General features: G+C 31.5%; 1 protein-coding gene across 6 annotated transcripts in view; it reads right to left on the bottom strand.

The window, feature by feature from the left end:
* The window catches only part of LOC113511928 (polypyrimidine tract-binding protein 2), a 530476-nt gene that overhangs the window by 303855 nt on the left and 205667 nt on the right, over positions 1 to 20954 (bottom strand). For 5 of the 6 annotated variants that reach the window (XM_052896533.1, XM_031913421.2, XM_052896538.1 and 2 more), the window contains one exon: positions 8333 to 8437. The exons of the other annotated variant lie outside the window; for it this stretch is intronic. In XM_052896533.1, coding sequence (XP_052752493.1) covers positions 8333 to 8425 — 93 coding nt within the window. In that variant the 5' untranslated portion in view covers positions 8426 to 8437. Of the gene's footprint in view, positions 1 to 8332; positions 8438 to 20954 lie in introns of those variants that run through there. 6 annotated transcript variants of the gene reach the window in all.

Genomic DNA, 20954 nt, shown 5'->3' with positions numbered 1-20954 from the left:
AAACGTGGATTAAAGTTAACGATACAATACATAGATGAGGTAGTATTTTTTGGTCTAAATACAATTTCTGTAGTAATATAGAATACCTAGGAGGTTTACAAAATGTCTATTATACATATAACACTAATTCAATAGAGAAGATTTTTTCGAGTATCATGTAAATAAAGCCGTTGAATACAGTTAGTACTCATACATATCAACCCTTATCTGTACACTGTTGAACGAAACCTCCATAGACTGTCATAAGGAACAGCCCTGAGCTACCTGCATCCACTGATTTCTGAACTTATGATAAGACTTAATAAATATTCAATTATAATCGTGGCAAAATTATAATTAGATTAATGCAGGACTAAACACTCTCAATTAATCAATATCAATTAAAAAAGTAATATATGAATCGGTATATTATTTATGAATATAATGCACACACACAAACACACGTGTGCACACTAAAACAATATAGAATTGACAACTTTCTTTTGAAAAATCCGCCAAAAGCGTATTGGAAAAAATCTTACTTTATTACGTTCGAATATTGTGAAAAATTTCCACTTTTTAGTTCAATAACTTTGTTAATTGATATTAAATTTTTTATCAACTTTAATTGTTCTAATAAGAAAAAGAAAATGTTTCGTCGTTAGTCAATTGATGAAAAAGTAATAATTTATACATGGATTCACTGTAAGAGACACAAAGACGTATATAATTAGAAAATAAGGTCTAATAGACAGCTGGAATATGGGTACTTTTTTACACCAAAATAGTAACAAACAAGCGTACAGCCCGTTCAATGGTAAACAGTTACCGTATCTAAGGGTCGCTTTTAATAGTAGTGATGATAAAATAAAAAAAAAAATAAACACATGAACAATGATATCGTTTTACTAAGAATGAAACGTAATATTAAAGTTTCGGGCGAAGATCAGGTATAAAATGGGCCACCCATTCTTTTCTCGTGGGTGTCGTAAGTGGCGATTAAGGGAATTTAATAGTCGAGGTATGGGCAGCAGCGCCCCTCTTAAAACATCACCAAGAGCCTAACGGTGCCTATGTATTGCTGAAAGTGAACAGTTAATGGCTGATATGCTGATGATGATGACACGATGAAATATGTTCATACTGAAGTCAAATCTACTGACATAGTATTGGGTAATTTAAGAAATAATGCAGATACGTTAGTACTATACAGCTAGGATTAATCGTATATCTGATATGAATCGTGTTTATGGTTCAAAATATTACGTGGTATTCTAAAACAGCAGTGTTAAAAAATCGACACATAATATCGATATCGACAAACCGTCCGGGTATACCGTCCGGGAGATGACGGACGGGCGGCCATTAACCGGGCGCGTTGGTTATTGCCGCGCAGGTTGCGACGCCGACGTTTATATTGTTTCAGAGATAATGTCTGTTATTTAGCGTCGTTCCACACTAATATTTGGTCGTTTTTTGTCAGCAACGTATCTTCTTGTTAATGTACCTACTTTTACTGAAAAGATGTCAGATGCAGAATGGTATTGGTTTGTTTTTTAAAACGCAAAGGATTATAAAGAGTTAATACAGGATTAAATAAATGTTATATTTATGTAAAATTACAATATAGATAAATCGTAACGTTTTTTATACATAAAAGAAAAAGTGCTAAATGAAGTATATTTACCTGTACCAACGAACTTTTAAGTTTAAGATTTTTTTGACAAAAAGAACAACACGTTTCTTAGTCTTACTGAATTTAGTATGGGCAACTAGGTGAAAAAATAGTTGATCTTTTATTGTTACGAGTAAAGGTAGTTGATTTATACCTATTATATGTATAAATACTCAGCAGTTGGCATAGGCAAAATATTAGTGACTTCAAACAAAGATAATGGAAGTGTACAGTAAGCATCTGCATACATTTAAATACTAAATACTTACATTTAAACCTCTTTCTGTGGAAACACATCTATGAAATTTTGTTAAACAGATTTCGTAATGACTCCGTTTCACTCGCGTCCGTACTACCAAGCTTCTAGAAGCTTACTATAAACTCGTCTCATCAATTTTCTGTACAAGGCCTTATAAACATTCTACATTCATTATATTTAACTATAAATCCTAATAGTAATACAAGCTTATCTTACTAATGTATCTCTTTAATAAAATAAATACGAAAAATTGTAACAATAGATGGATGGATGTTTGTTACTCTTTCACCCAAAAGCTACTGAACGGATTTGAATGAAATTTGGTATACGTAAAGATTATATCCTAACTTAACGTATTCATATGGGTTAAACCGTGAGTTTGAAAGTTCTATCATGATTAATTATTTAAATAAAATTTAATACACAATACAATTAAATTTGGTACAATTATAAGGTACGGTACTATTTTTACTAATTATCACATAAATTAACAACAGGATATATTATAAACCGCCTGAATAAATATGCGAATGATATAATAAATTCTTAACTTTTTAATAAATTAAAGATATTAAATATATTGTGACCACTGATATAATGCAATCTGGTATAGAACTTTGTTCAAGGTAATTATTGCATCGGGTCAATTGATTTATCCTAAAAATTGCAAAGCAAGTATTTGAAATAAATTTAGGGATACCCTACTGATTTTGAACTCAATAGGAGCCCTTATTCATGAGAGCGGTTCACGGCAGTGTTGCAAAAAGAACTGCCGACCACATGCGCACAGCGATAAACAGCGCGCTAGTCAAGCAATGCTACTCGAGATATAGGCGTAAACTGCGCTCATGATTAAGGGCTCCTACTGAATTCGAAACTAGTCGGGCATTCTCGAATTTAAAATGTAAATAATACCGACATAAATAATTATAATAAAATGTTTATTTTAACGACTTGAAAAATAAAATGAATAAAATTTGTGTTAATTTATGAAATTGATCATGACTTAGAGCTGACACGTAGAATATAATTTCCATTTATTTAATAAATTATACAGAAGCATCATTTAAATGTTAATAGCCAATTAACTATCAAAACTGTCATAACAATACAACATATCAAAATTTAATATACGTTACATATAGGCTTGAAGTCACCTTTTGTCATCCATTTTCAGTTGAAATTTGCCATCTCATGAAATAGTCTTGTCCAATTAATATGAGTCGTGGTTTTAAATTTCAGTATCGTAATAGGGACCCGTCCGGTCAGTCCATTAATGTTGCTTTGTATTCAATAGCATATTAACGATCTGCCTCAGTTTCATCGGTAATATGACTATAATCCTCAAATACATTATACATAATCGCACGCTTTATTCCCTTTGAGATAGAAACCTATTACGTTACTTCATATTTTTTTACATAAAACTCGTTATAAAATCGTATAATTAACACTAATTAAACGTAAAATGGACATGACGACAAAATTATGATTATATATATATAAAATTCAGTATATAATAAAAGTCAGTTATTTTGGTCCTAGTTACACATCATCTTCCTGTCCTTAGCCTTATTATTTGAGGTCGATTATTCTTAGTTACACATTAAAAAAACTATATATTTTTTTGTACATTATCGATCCTATTTCAATCTCGATTTAGCAACTATCAGTGCCATCTGACGGGATGTAACTGAAGCCACAAAGGCTATGACAGTTACCTGAAGCGCAATTATCATCCTTTATGAGGTGCACGTCAATCGAACAGGGAACCTTTGATAGTATGATATAAAATCAAGCTTCAATGACAGTATCTACTTTGCTATTGTAAAATGAGAATTGAATTAATCTTGTATTCAGACGAACTAATGCATTTACTACTAAATTGTATTAAATTATAAATCCTTACTGACGTAACGTAAACGTGAAAATGAGTTTCTTTGTAACGTTTTGGTGCATTAACAGCTCAACATATGTGTCACCAAATTTAGCACGTAGCATTACAAATCAGGAAGTATTATTTTTCACCTCGGTAAATCAACATTTCTCAATAATGTGGATAAAGTAACGGATAAAAGTTAGTAATAATATATAAATAACGTACAGGTAAAAGTCGGTTTATTGATGGAGGTAAGTATAAAAGTGAGAAACAGTGAAAAGTTTATAAAATATAAAGAAATCTCGACGGATGGATACAGGTATACTCATACAGGTTATAAGATAGTTCAGAATTGAGTGAACACATAATTTATTTATTCATTTTACTTAATTAATATAAAAAGTACTATCGTATCTATTCCTTTCTCAAGCGAACAACTCCATGTTATACTCCTATTTTAAGTTTGCATCGAAGGTTTGATAAAAAATTCTATATTAGCATTAAGTTCGCCTTTTGTACTATAACATTCATGCCATATCGTGTTAAAATAAATTTACCTTTTACACTGTCTAGGTAAATAATATTAGTAATAGTAAATAATTAAATAGAATAAAATAATAATATAGTTTATACAATAAATCCGTATCAATATTATAACTGTAAAAGTTTGTTTGTTATATCTTGTCACCTTAACGGCTTAACTAATTACTATTCAATTTGCATGTATTATTCTATCTACTTACCCTCTATCTATTGCAATATTAATGTACTATCTGAGATGGAGAAGGACATAAGCTACTTTTTATCTCGGTCAGTGAATATATTCCGGTCTCGTAGACAAAGTCGAAGTGTAAAGCTTGTAAAGGATAAATAAAGATTGATAGGACATTAGGATGTATTGTTTTATAATATCAAGATACAATATATATCCAATTCTTTGAAGGTACGCTGTAGCTAAAGTAATGAGCGCTACTGATATTGTGCCCAACAAGCAGCAGCCCCTCAGCTCGACTCGCCCTATAAATTGGTTTCATGCATATTTATTTATTCAAATATGTATGAATTGAAATCTCGACTACTCAAATATGGCGCCGGACGAAAATTGAATCAACAGGCCGTATTTGACATGAGTTATAGTGCTTGAATAAAGAGCTCTAAAGAACTGTCTGTTTGATCTTTAAATTGCAACACGTAAATATTTGTACTATTAATCGCGAAAGGTACTAAGAAAAAAGAGAGATTGGCTTACAAAATTTTTATTATGAAATTCTTTACTATAATATCTTTCTCATAGTTCAAACCCCTTACTTATAAATCTTTTCACGCAAAGTCTTCGATCATCAATATTACTAGATGTTCGATCAAAGCGATAAAAATGCCTCGCTTTTAGAGTTACTTTGAAGTGATTTAAATAAACAATTTATCATTTGATATCATGGTATTTTCATGGTTCTGATGTTTGATGTTATAGTCCTCGGTAATTATTAAGTGACAAGACTTTTATGAAGGGGTAAATTAATGATATTTATTACCCAATATTAAATATTGTGTTTATTATAATGTGGACCATTATTTTGTAAAAGAATCTTAAAATGGGCTCCTATTTTCTGTGTAAAAGCTGTTAGAAGTAACTTAATACCACAGTGTAAACAAAATGTGTGCTGTTTATAGACTCCGATGCTAAAATATATATTTTCTCCTTTATTTTTCACACACGTATAATAATTTAGAGAAGCTAGTGGGTATTATAATGAGTGGAGTTATGCAATGGCGCGCTCTAATCTTGTTTAGTGTGATAAAGCACGTGCAATGCTTGTATTATGTGTATTTTATATAAATTAATTTTTAATTCACCCAGTAACCATTTTTAATAATTAGCCTTTTTATATAAAAATAACAAAATATCTATGAAGGATTTTTGTTTTTTAAGGATGTCATGTCTCAAAATAGGCTCTGGGCTCTGGCCTTTTTTATTGTGGCATATCAATGACAAATCAAAAAATATATTTTACATATACGCCACCAGTACTTTATAAGACTACGAACATTTAGAACTAAAAGAGGGGAATCTTATGTAAAAATTTCACGAACAATAACAAATGTAGTACTTATTCATATTAAAGAAAATATATTTATAATATGTCGTATAGAGAACAAAACAGTATTTTCCAAGAAGTGACTGACTTTAAATACAATACATATATAGCAAAGTATATATACATAGCAATAACATAGCATAGTATTCTATCCATATTAATGTATAAACATATAACACAGAAATGAGATTTCAATTTTTTTATCTAACCATGATTTTTCATATGTCGTGAGAGGCAAATAAAGACCGGCGTAAGGGACGAAAAGCTCGAGTTATATTAAAGCGCATGCCCAGGACAGTAATAGTAGGCTAATTTCCTTCTCTAATGCAAAATAAACTCAATCCCAGTAGTAGAACTTAATCAGTTGATCGTCCAGTAAAATCGCTATGGATAAATAAAAAATAATATTATAAATTAGCTACTAATTAAGTATTATAAACACTCGGAACTTGAATTACCTACGAAATAATGCGTTCGGCAATTGAAATGTTAGACCCGGCGAACGTTCACAGATAATAAATGAAGCAAACGTTCCGAAGCTTGAAACTAATTAAAGTCGTCGGTACGAATCAATACTTATAAATTAAGACGGTTTAACTTGCAAAGGTAATTGGGCAAAAGTTCATTTCAAATATTGATACTGCTGTGACGTCGCCGTTTCTACGGAGAAATTTATCCGTTAAGTTACATTTACATTAATCGTTTAAGAATGTTTATTTGAAGTTTGTTGCATTTTCTATTTTTTTTTTTCTATTATTTTGCAGCTTTAAGCAGAATAATCAGTTTACCTGTTTCTAGTTTTAAAATATAAATATAACAAAACAACAATATAAATAAAATAGAAGGGATTAAATAAAACTGCTATTAATTTCCACTTTTGCACCATGTAGGTGTAATTAAAATAATATATATTAGTGTTAGTTCTATATATTTAAATGCTTTTAGGTATTCAATCCTACTGATTTTATAAATGAAAATGTTTATAAGGACGTTTGGATGTTTGTTACTTAATCACGCTTAAACAGCTGAATGAATTTGGTAATGGCTAGGTCGTATTCTAAACTTAATAAAGAGGACACTTTAAATACTGATTCAAGCGGGCATAGCTGCGGGTAAAAGCTAGTTACATATAAGATGCAAATTAGAATATATATTCTTATATAAATTGCTGTCTTTCTATTTTATATAACATCAAATATTGGTAAAACTATAAAAAAATGTAATAATATCTATAAAAAAGATCTAATATTTATATAACTCCGAAAACTGATGTGGACGCGTCTTCATAGTCCCGACTTTCAAAGTTACCTTATATTCTTTCGCTTACTTTATATTATTTAGCTTTGATATATTCGCAATTTAAGTTGCCTGAAACTCGACGAAGAGGCGGCTGGATTAAATTACATATTTTTTTTTCTTACTTACCAACGAAAGCAAACGACTTTATACTGTAAACAGAACGTTCAAGAGAGGGTAGAAATAAAATTCAAAGTAAAAAGATCGAAAAATATTTTCGCTTCGGATTAGTGAAGTCCGAATTTGTGTTTCTTGTAAACTGACTTTAAAATACAAAGTTTGTGTTGATAATTATTGGACATTAAAGACATTTTATGTATATTATACCGGGAATTATTTCAGCCGTTAACTGTCCACTGCTGAACATAAGCCTTCCCCATAAGGGGAGTTTTGCCAGTAGTTGCCATGCTTGGCAGGATTGCTAACGAGACATACATATTTATAAATATAATAAGCCTTGTCATGGTTGACTGGCTGATCAATCAATCTAATCTACTAGTAGACTAAACCGTAGTGGTTAGAGAGTTTAAATGTTGAATTATAGATTCCAAGAAAAAGGATTTCCTAAAATTATACTTGCGTTATATTAACATGTGTCATTAAATGACAGAAGCGTATATTTAAATAAGGCTTTATATAGAGAAACTGGTTCCAATCGGAACAATTACTGGGTTTTCTTCTAATTAAACACAATCTTTGTTTTAAAGGTTTCATCACAATGAAAAAGATTAGATTCAGCCATGAAGCACTTCATGGAATTGGAAAATCTCTAAAGGTAAAGAGGTAAAGAGAATTTATGTTTTTTATTTTCTTTTTTCAAAAATACAGTGTCTTCAATTGGGAAAATTTTAATGACCCCAAATGTGTGTATGTGCAGACATACATTTATGGTTACTATATATGGTGTGGATAAAGGTATCTCGAGAGCAATGTTTAGTGATGGTTAATTAATAGCTGAAATGATGATTAGGATAACTCAATTTAAATTTATAATATATAGTTAATGAACAAAATACGACTATAATTATAATTAAATAATAAAAATATAACAATGAAATAAACAATTTGTATTTAAATTACGTTACGTTAGCACTATTATTGAAGTTAATTGTAACTGAGAACAAGTAAAAAGGAAATTTTTTCACTACCTTAATTCCAATGTGAATAGGGAAGTCCGAGGCCAATGCTGGTTGCGGATGCAGTGCCGGCAACAGCGGCAGTGGTAGGGGACAGGACATCATAGTTGCGCCAACCTAGAACAAGAAAGAATTTAATTAAAACATTCATGAAAAAAAAAAAAACTTAGTATCGTCATTTAATTGGGTTCCTTTGTGTTATCTGTATTCTAGCGTTAATCTTTAGCGTCCTAGCATAACGTTACACACATACTAATGGTAACGGAATTAAACAAAATAATCGTAATCAAATAACCAAAATGTTATCATGAACGGTAGTAAAATTACTGGGTACGTTTAGTCCCGCACGAGTATTGTAAGGGTTATGATGGCCGTTTATTATCAGGCGGACTCCATAAAAAATATTTATAACTGACTCGACAGATGTTTTGCCCTGAAAAAGCCGCGTATAACAGGGTACGCTTCTTATCATTTTTTTTCTTATATTTCTCATAAAAAAAATTATTTATATATATTATATTTTACTTTCCATATGGTGCATACCATTTGTACATACGTAAAACCCAACGTAACATTAACATGTTGTATCATTTACTTAGATACCTATATCACTTAGCCGATTAGACCAATCGACCGTATCGATAAAAATAGATATACGATCGAATACGTCGCGAACAATTTAGTTAGCGATGTATTCGAAAAGCCCGGATAAACTCTGTAGATATGGCTCTCTAATATTCCGTATGGACCGGTACGCCCGCTGAAAACGTTATGAATAATATATACGAGTGAATGCAGGGCCGGTCGTGGGAGATCAGTCGGCATTACGTACCGTGACAAATATAACAGAGAGAGGAGCATGTTGAAATTTATTTAATTTCATATTTCGTTATGCGATGTGAGATATTCGACTTGTCGACGGTGCGGTTGTGGGTTTTAAGTGATCATATTCATATCCGAGGCCTTGTAATGTATGTGTTACTTGTGGATTTTCAAACACAAATTTCAATATTTCTAATTGATTTATTATTTATTCAAAATTTACTCTTAACATCATTAATATAAGTAGTTAATTATCTTCAAAACTTACATATAAGTACTCGTGTACTTGTAAAATTATAAATATTAGATTGAAAAAAAAAATTCTATAATTAATGTTTTATATCACTGATAAAAGCACTTTTACATTATTATTTCTAAACAAAACATTTAATTTGTGTTTTCTTAACATTAAACTATAATTTTTATATACATATTTTTAACAAAATAAAGAATCTATGTTAGCAATATTTCATTTTAAAAATTACCCGATATTTTAGTGTATTTTTTCTACTAAATTCATTTGCCTATTCGTTTCTAATAATTTTCAGCTATTCTTCAATTGATTATATAAAAAGGAACTAGTGTAAAATAAACATTTGGAATAGCCCTAAATGGCGAAACCGGTAAGGTATTTATTATAACCCCTTTTAACACTTTCACACTGTTCTTTTGATTATAAATATTGATATCAATATTTTTTTTTAATTTGCTCTTAAGCTCAAAAAAGTCTTTCGTCTATTATAATAAACTAAAAAACGACGGTACTATACTATATATAAGAATAACTTTCTCCAAAGTAAATCGAAGGTTTGAGTGCAAAACTGTATTCTGAAAACTAGCGCAGTCACACGTCTATACGAAAGATACAAAATTGATTTCACAACCATATCTGTAATATGCATAAAAATATTTTAATTTTATAGTTTACACAACACACACACGCAACTTACCACATTGTTCCGTTCATTTACATTTTATATGTGACATTTCATACCGACATTTTTTTTTAAAGTAAAACGCAGCAGTATCAACGCGTAAAGAGTACAATGCGTCTACACTGTAATTGTGTACGTACTTATTAGTGCAACTTAAAAACTGGACTTATATTTTATCTGAATCGGTCGAGCGAATCATAAGATACTCCATTTTATGGGGCCACGTTGAATGCAAAGGTCATCGTTAATGAATAATTATGTCTTAATCTTTATTATTAATCTTACAAATAATAGGGTAACATCTTCACGAGAATCAAGTAAGATTCTCGTGAAGATGTTAAATATATATCAAATCTGTGGACCAAATTGTAAATTTGGCTTGCAAAACTACATATTTCACAGTATTTAATAACATGTACAGTACATATTACTCAGAAGTACTGATCTCCCCTGATGTTTGTGAAACTGCAGCAAGTCGTCGTCATAGAATAATTAGTTTGATTCCAATGGAAACTAGTAACGTACAAATGAAGCCAGTAATTCATTTAAGGTGATCGGGAAAAAAATAAAAAAAAAAAACATATGAGAGAACCGTCCGTTCTATAACCTATAGGACATATTATGTAGAAATTGTTTATGTTTGCCTTAAACAATATGTTATATACAAATTTTAATTACAACATTAATTTAAACATAATAGAATAATATAATAGTTTATATTAATTGGATACTACAGCCTTAAGGGCTGATACAGTGGAGAAACGTATTTTTAATAAATTAATTAATGTTCAAACGAATTTAAAATAAATTAAGGTTCTCTATTGTATTTTTATTTTAGTATATCTTTATCAATTATGAATAAAATTTTAAGATTCTTTATGCTAAGGGTTGACTTCAATAGTTCCATACAAATTTATTACAAGACACCACCATGTATTCGACAGTTTAGGTCCCAGAATTAACACATTGCGATACACTGTATTCGCGAGTTTGGATCGGAAAGGATACAAAGTTTTAATCGAACGCCAGCGGAACAAACACGGGCGCACCCACGGGACTCCTTGTTACAATAAATTAATTAAACTAAATATGATTATTTAATAACCGGCATCAATTAATTGCGCAGTATGGGGCGTGCCCCCTTGAGGTAGGGATGACCTCAAGTGTTCGGGATCGTACTTTATGGCGAGATATGAGGATGGATAGCCTCTCCTTACACAAGTATTTACAAAAGCAGCTCAACTTTATTTAAAACAACGTGCTTATAATACTGCCATTAGTTTTAATAAAACTGATTGTGTAACAACCACAAACATCCAAACGTCTTTAGAAACCTTTACATTTATATTATTAGTAGGAATAGTAAGAATATTACAAATGATATATTTTTATTAAATCATTTATTTATCATACAACAAAAAAAAATTGTTATTGCGTTCTTAGCACGCACTGCGGTTAACCGAGCTAGGTATTAATCAAATTTTTTTTTACATATGGCCTTAATAAAGTGGTTACTTTAAAAACGCGACAAGTTACATTTTTATCGCAATTCTAAACCGAACATAGGATAAAAAAATTATCTTATGCTCTGCCACTTGCAGGCTCAACGTTGATTTTCCATAAAGTACTAGAAGAGCCAAACCATATAGACGTTTCCGTCAAAAAAATTCATTTTTAAATTAAAAGCGAAGATCCAAGATTCCAAAACCGCTAGCGTTTAATCGCTGCACTAATCCTTACAAATGCAACTGTAATAAGAGTAAATTGTAAATACATCAGAACCGTGTGAGTTACGACTTAGCGCATTTTACAATTTCCATTCCGTTCTAATGTGAAACACCAGGATTTATCGAAACGTACAAATATTTGATTACAGCAGTTTACGGTACTGCTGTCTGATCGAATTCTTCATTTTTATTCATGCACCACAAATAAATAGTTATTTATCTCCGCTTCGGTCGTGCTTACTCGTAATTTTTAAAATCCTTTTTTAATAGAACTTTTCTCTTTATAAACCTAACGTTTAAGGGGTAAATTTTTTTTTGGTATTTTATTTGGTATTTACTACTAAAGAGATACCACACGGTCACACAGTTGGCCCTCCGGCCATCCATGTAGTACAATTTCACCATAATGGCTATTAGCAATCTAGCAACTAGATCCCATTATCAGCAATCCACTCTCCACTAGGATTGTTGTATGTGCTATATTTTTTTTTCACGCACAACGGCCCAAATGAGAGGCTAAGTGCGGAAAACAGAGTCTTTCTTACATGTGCTATATTTAATTTATAGCTTTATGGGCATAAGTGAGGCGCAGACAAATAAACAGACAGACGACCTTTATCATCTGAGTTATGTATATAAAGTAGCAATTTAATGAAACAGTTGAGTCGGCATCTCCGTTAGTCGCTTGCGACATAGTTCACTAATCCCATTAATTATAATTACGTATTCATTAACGTAATTAACGGAGTTAGGTAACTGTCATAATATTAAAACTTCGGCTTCGGAATAGTTGAGCGGTTTTGTATTATTAAACTAGCTTAATATTGTACCTACTAATTTCTACTGAACATGATACAATCTATTTTTATAATAATAGCGCAAGAAGAGTATTAATGTATCGTTTTTCATTATGTAGATATTCTTTTTAATAAGTTTCTCAAAGGAGATTATCAATTCAGCCGTATTTTTTTCTATAGGTGTATGTTCTGCATTATATTTAAATCCTGTGACCCAATTTTTATGTTTTTTTTTCTACGAAAAAGGTTCACTTATGAAAATATACATAATATGTAATACTTTTGGTAACCCAAAATTATGAAAAATTTTACCTTGATATTCAAATCCATACACAGCCCAATCCGATGAGATTTGAATCCGAGTCTTTCAGGACACGAGTTCCCAGTTACACCACAGAAGGAATACTATAAGTTAAGAAAATTCTCAAGCAACAAAAGAATGGATTCACTCGTGTGTAAGATCCGTAGTTACTAAATTTGCCAACTCTATGTTTTTGTCTTGAATTACAATCTACTAGATTTTACCCGCGATTTTGTCCACGTGACTGGGGTATATTGATTGACTAAATAAAATAATTTTAAATAATATTCTTCATCCCAAATACTATGAGAATGATTACATATTGACATATAATAATAAAAATGCATGGTAAAATTGGAATCATAACTGTTCTATAGGCGAAACTGAATACTTTCACCAAAGGAACATGGGTCGAAAAACAAAAATTTTCAGCCTTCCATACTAACACAGCGCTGTCAGCTGTTAATATTGGTGTCTTGAAATTTTTATTATTTGTTGATATGTCCTAATCCTAATATGTATGGGGTAGATTCTAAGTGTTACGTACTGCTATCGATTTTGATGTCACCCTGTATTGAGTGGTTAAGACACCAAGAGTTTACAAACTTTTTTTCTCTGCTAATTATAACTAACTCACTTTTACATTTATAATATTTATAGAATACAAAAATAATAATATATTCTTCTTAGAACTCCCAGTATTTATAATACAAAATAACGTATCTATTTTCCAATTAAGAAAGTCATAGTAAGTTACCTACTTGGATAATAAAAATATATATTAATAAGCGACCGATTCTTATGACCATTTATTCATTAGACGATTGGCTTTCTATAATTTTGACGGATCCAATTATTTTATCGCTCCTTTCCGAAGTCTGAATGCCCCCGAAATTAATTAATTAACTATTGGTTTAATTAAATCATCTCAGGCCTTGCTAAATTTATTCTTTCGAAAATCAAACAAAGTTTTCTACTTAAATTAATACATCAATGAAGTAAAAGTAGAATCATTCGTTATTCTTACTTAATAACTTTTATTGCCACGTTTATAAATATGAAATTTCTTTAACAGTTTTAAATGCTTAATTAAAATTGGAGCTTTATTCAGGACGTTATTAATATGACGTATATGGTAGGTACTCATTTTAATGCTTGAATTTATGCACGAGTATAAATGTGTGTAGGTATATCAATTCTCACACACTCACTTAAACAATTTTCGACTAGTCTCTTAAGTAAAATAATTCACAGAGTAGTAATTATTTAGTTTTCTTTACTTTTTTATAAAATTTATATATTTTTTTTGATGGGTGAAAATGGTATGGTAACCCCGCCTGCGCTAACGGGATACGCTGGCGGAGCACCAGTGAAGGGTGATAGATGAGAATGAAAACAAACCAGTTAGCCCATCATGATGAATTCATCAGGAATTAACCATGATAGTTTTCAGGGAGAACCGCGAGGAGGTCGACCTGGTTGGGTATATGGCTAGCAATGGGATTCTCAGTCTCCATTACTAACAATCCCTTTCCCCCCTGCAATTTATATTAGGACGAAGATAATCAAACAGATGACTATTGTACAGTCTCCCTTTGATGGTATTGTTCATCAGTAACTATTTTTTAAATTTGAAATAAAAGTCTATACCAAACCGCCTGGCCAACTAGTAGTGAAGTGCGTTTCTGAGTTGTATTATGATGACGAAGTACATAACAACTATGACAATAAATAAAGATACCTTTATCAATAACTTCAAACGGGAGTAAAATTTCTTTTGGACTCCGTATACAGTAAAGAGTTTCATTAAAATTTAACATATAGGACCCTAAGAATCCAGAACGAGTTATAGACTAAAGCAATAAAAAGTAGCAACGTATAAAAGTATAATTAATTTTTATTAGAAAACTCATACGTGTATGTCCTAAGTTAAGCAATATCGTATGAAAACTAATTGAAGTTCAAAATTGGAAAAGATTATTGCATAAAGTATACACAAAAAATGCAGGCATAATTTTTTTTTTTGGTAGATCATGACCATTGCTGTAAGTGCTATAAAATTACAACTACTATAAAAAAATAATAACAAAATATCAACAAAAAATAAATGAAGGAATAATAAATTAGCAAAGACGAAAATCATGCAACATGTACAATATGTACTCAAGATCTTACACTAGGATTCTCCTACATTACGGACAACTAAAATCAGGTAGGTATGTTAGTAATTAATTAAACTGTTCGCACGTATAATTAGAATCTCATATTAATCTTCCACTTGATTAATAACCAATAACGCATATGGTTTCGCATAAATCTAATCATGTAACTCATTATAGAGGAGATATCGAATCAGCGTAAAATATTGAAGTAAAATCGCGTTGAATTATTATCAACACTTTAGGAAGTGAGTAGTGTTGTCATATCAACTATCGATAGTTCGATTAGGGTCACAAAAAATATAAGAATTGACTGTGTATTCGATAAAACAATATAATCAGTTATAAATAATAAATCGAATCGACTTTGGATACTATCGCAGATCAATATAATCAATATTGTGATAAATAACAAAAATAGTACAGTCGTTAATGATTTTGACACGCTATCGATATTATCGATAGCACTGTAAACACCGAATGATTATAATGGATTAAATTGTTTAAACATACATATTAATATTAACATATTAATGGATAGTATCGACATTATCGACAGAGCAATCGATATTTAGATTATTCTATGTGAAGATTAGCGACTAATAAATAATCCATTTATTAGGCAACACTAGAGGTGGAATTACGTAAATATACTCGTATATAATAAATTCGAAATATGTACCTTATGCAATATTTAATAAAGTTTGTAATTGGTTGATGATAACAAAATCTTCCACTGTACATTCCTGAATGTTAAAAATAGGAATAAATTAAAAAATAATTTCTAAAAACCGATGACAGGTTTTCAAGTGGTGGCCACCATGCATACGAGTGGTATAAGTGTTAGGTCACCACAAGAAATGATGACTTTAAAAATATTACGAAAGCAAAGTACAACAGTTCTTTATTGGCAAGATGACGATTAATGCATATCACAAAGATTAATCCTAAATCAGATTGGCTCAAGACTGTTATTTAAGGACGATATTCTTATTATTAATATTCCGTATTATTAATAAATTAATGGTGTTGACTCAGTGCGCTACTACTACTTGTGTGATGGTGACGCCCTCTTGCGTCAAGTTTCTAGGTCGCTTTTGTTGTACAAGAAACCTAGACGTAGTTTGGTGACGATACGATTATATAACATTCCATCTATGTTCACTAAAGTTTTTTTTTAAAATGGATGTCAATAAATTTTTCAGTAACGGCAAAGTACCTGAATATAGGCCTCCCCTATGAGGGGAGTTTTGTCAGTAGTTGCCACGCTTGGTAGGCGGGTCGGCAACCGGAATTAGGTTTTGGTAATGCTATAAGAGAGACGCTGTTGCCTATCCCTTAACCGTTGAGTTCTCTTAGCGCCTCTTACGACACCCACGGGAATGGAAGGGGCGGCCTATTCTATGCTGGGAACATACAGCAATACTAATAAAGGTAAACGATTAATCTTGAAAAAAGCTACGCTATTTCCTTTAAGCTTTAAATCTCATTTATAAGAAAAACACTACTGTAGGAACATAAACGTAGGTTGTTCATTTTTATTTTGCTTCCACAAAAGCAACTACTTAGAATTATTAAACGTTCTAGTATAAGTAATTTGTTTTCAACCGACTTGAAAAAGGAAGGAGGTTCTCAACCCGATTGACTTGTTATATGTCTATGTTACGCGATAATGTCTGTATAGATTTTGATGATTGTTTTTAAAATACGTGGGATTTACGAGTATTAATTTTTTTTTGTTCCATTCCTTTCATTTTCTCCGAGTGAAACAATTTTCAACCATTCATTTTACGTTACATCGTTAACAAAGTAGATAATGGGATGATAGCACCGAAGATTTAAAAATAAACAAATTTGGGAGCTATCTCGTCATAAATAAGCAAATGGGTTGTTCAATCTAATAATACCCATTTTGGGTAAGAAGGGTTAATTAATTAACACAAATAACATACTTAAAAAGGTGTCCGGTCTATCATGGATCTTATAATTAATCAAATTATTATTTTGACTCCGGAAGTCTAAATACCAATGAAATTGTCTGAAAACTGCGTAATAACGAATTCTTTTTGGACAATGAAGAATGATGATGATAACGACTTCCATAGAGATCCACTTATTTATTTATATTATTATTGTATGATATTAATAAATAAATAAAATAGTCATTTATTCTACTCCAACATAATTAATGTTTCATAAATACCACGTAGTTATTTAAGTTTAAATTTGCAGTAGTTGCCTTTTTGGCGTAAGCCTCCCCTTTTTTTTTTCCACATATCCCTATTTTTGGCTGTCTTTATACATACATGTCCAATCCATCTTTATATAATAACAGAAGTTTCATAATTATGAACAGGGAAATGAGATTGATAAAAAGAACAGTTTAAAACCGTTATTCTTCAAGAGAAAAATGATTTTTTAATTCATACGTAATACTTACCATCAGAATATAATAGAAGTGCAAAATGTATGCAATTGTAAGGAAACGCTTCTACTTACAAACATTCACATAATATTAGTTGTATAACCATTAATTAGGTATTGTTATCTCAACGAACAAAGATAGCTCATCTTCGAAAGACATAAACTGGGATCCTGGTGACCTGATTTAAGCTGGCATTAGCTTACAACATAGTTGCAACGTTCCAAGGATTTCATCATGCAAACTATTGAAGGTAGATAAGAACCTGATTTTAGGTGGCTGGAGCGTCCGTTGCCAAATGTGATAGTCTCACACGGAACTCGATTTTTAAAGGGGAACTTTTTATTACTGAGTCGACAAAGTACGCGCTCGTTACTTGGAAATTTTATAAGGAAACAAATTCTTTTAATTTTTCAGGAGACGAGTTCCATACGGAAGCGACTATAAACAGCTTGTTTTGGTATTAAGAATAAAATGTATTATTAACGAATAAGATTAAGTCTTCTTTATTATTATTTTTTTCATATTTTACTTTGTCGATCTCCATATGTATGCCGTGTCTTTTTTCATGTCGGTACAGGCGAAAAGAACCGTGAGAATCGATTTTAAACGTAATTTCATTCCGTGTGGTAGCAGAATAATAAAAAATATATATATATCTACTTTTTTATACCATCTGAATGTCATAAGAGGCTATGGGATCGTAGCACATTACATGTTACACTGGACAAAGGAAGAAAAATTGGAATAAAATTTTAATACGTCCATTGGCCAGCATCCGTCCTCCTTGTACAAAGAAAGATCCATGGCTAATAGTGAGACAATAATGACACTATGATATTTTATAAAATAATCTATAATTACGTGAGCTTGAAACCATAGGGACGTGCAAAACAAACATGTAAAAGCTTTTAGCAAAGAAAAAAAATAATGCGGTCGCATTGTTAGCAATATACCCCTGTGAGGTCGACCTCCACATGGTCTCCCCTGGAACCATCTAACTGAATTCCAGGTGTATTCATCACAATGAGCTAACTTACCTGCATTTACATACACTCGTGATCCGCCAGCGTTACCCTTAACGCAGACGGGGTTATAATTCCATTATCATCCATTAATATATTACCACCGAGTAATATAGGTTATATATTATTTACAAAAATTCTATTTACTGATACGAAGTCAATATTAATGCTGACGCCAAACATCAAAGATATTTTCCTCCTAATTCTTGTAATATACTTCTAACAAAAACAATAACAATTATTTTTACCAAGATAGCACACGTGCCGTCACGGTCCCTCGTGGCTGTAGATGGAGAATTATTTGCGGTCACGACGTACGTGAAACACAAAGTCTTCAATTTTACAAGCACCCTCTTTTGTCTCGGTGGTTAATTAAATAGAAAAGCAAATGGCGTTTTACGGCCCTTATATCTATCTATATTACCTATACTATGCTTGGAATAGTATAAAAAAGTCAACAGATACTTCGTTGATTGAAATAAATTTAATTAATCGGTTGAAGCGACAAAAAATTCACATAAAAACAGATGTAAGCGACCAACAAACTTTATTTTTTATACAACTTAGAAAGACAAACAAGTCATCAAGTAACGGATCATTTGATGGAAAGTGATAACTGTCGCTTATACTTATAAATATGTAGTATATAGTAGATATGGATATCGTAAAATAAATTGTGACGACTAGGAGCGTCCATGAGTTGCCATTCCCAAGAACTAAGGTGTCTATATGCATACTCTGTAATTTCACTGTTGCTATAATCTCCCTTTAAACTGATACACTGTTCATATCCACATTTCCTCCAAGTATATTTAAAATCAAACCTCGCCGTGTTTTCGTTAACAGAATTTGATGGAAATGTAAGTTGGCACAGTAAGTTTTTGTGATTAATTAGAAGTGGCTCTTTCCGAACTCATAACCTTTGAGGCCATAAATCAGGGTAGTATACCACTAGGGCAGTTGTAGTACTTAGAGTATAATTACGAAAGGACACTGGGAAGTTCACGTAGATGGCTAAAGTTACCTGGATCGAGTTGAAGAAATATTGCAATGGCTAAGACAGTTAGTATTCTCACATAAAAACGGGTCGGAATTCTTGTAAGATGTTTATACATTTTAGTAAGGACGTGTTCCTTACTGAAAGTCGAATATATATAATAGGAGGGAAAGCGATTGTTAGTAATGGAGACTACGAATTCTCTTGCTACCAATATACCCACCCCGGCCGACCTCCTCGCGGTTCCCCCTGGAAACTATCATGGTTAATTCCTGATGAATTCATCATGATGGGCTAACTGGCCTGTATTCATTCTCATCTATCACCCTTCACTGGTGCTCCGCCAGCGTATCCCGTTAGCGCAGGCGGGGTTACCATACTATTATCACTCATCAGAAAAAAAAATATACATAATATTTAAGACGTACTATAATAATTTTTTTTTGGTTTGTAGTAATCTTTACTGTAACTATTACAAAAATTGCTGATATCAAGATAGAAAAAAAAAGCATCATCATATCGGCCGTTAACTGTGCAACCGTAGTTAGGATTTGTTGATATTTTAAGATAGATGCTACAGGCCATTCCTCGACCATTAACTCCCTTAATCGCCTCTTACGACACCCACGGGAAAGGAAGGGGTGGTCTATTCTATGACTATGACCATACAGCAATCAGACAGAAAAAATAATGCATGACAGTTACTATGTAATGTACACACAATTTTATGTAGATATTGTATTTCCCAGGAGACTTCAATAATTTAAGAATTTAGATATTTTGTTAAACAAAACAGTGACTATTAGTTTATCACACCGTTTTTGATTTTTCTGTTCTTCCGACGCATTTAATTTTAATATCTAGTATACGAGATAAATTTAAAAATAAAATAAAATCTATGAGAGATATTTATAATTAGTGTTAGAGATTCCCGTAGAACTTAAGAGAAATTAAATATAATTTATGTACTTTGAAGGAACTATAAAGTACGTGTATTACTTTTAAACAAAACTGAGCCGTAACTCAAACATTAACTTTGAACAATTCCTTAAGAATTAAAGTCGTTCTAAGCACTAAGTTGGCGATTAAGTTGCAATCACGCCGGTGCAGTATGGCACACTAACTTAGTACAAACAAGCGGACAGCAAGTTGCATTGTAAGTCAGCTAACCAACTTATTCAATAAGTTACAGCAATTAGTTAGGTTACATTTGTACTAATTGTATTCACATTGTTTACATATTATGTCTCCACTTTATTGTAGGGTTGAACTATTTCAATTCTCAAATGTGGGGTTATTTTATAAGACACAAGGAAAAATATAAAACATCTTTTTCATAGAAAATGAATATTTTTGCAAAGCAAGTTGAGCCTACTAGCGTATTGATACGTCGATAGCAGGACCCACTATGTTAGTATCATCATCATCACATCAGCCTTTAACTGTCCA

This window comes from Galleria mellonella, unplaced genomic scaffold (genome assembly GCF_026898425.1).
Source record: "Galleria mellonella isolate WM207_F2 unplaced genomic scaffold, CSIRO_AGI_GalMel_v1 utg117, whole genome shotgun sequence".
NCBI lineage: Eukaryota > Metazoa > Arthropoda > Insecta > Lepidoptera > Pyralidae > Galleria > Galleria mellonella.
This window is presented reverse-complemented; position numbering and strand designations above follow the sequence as displayed.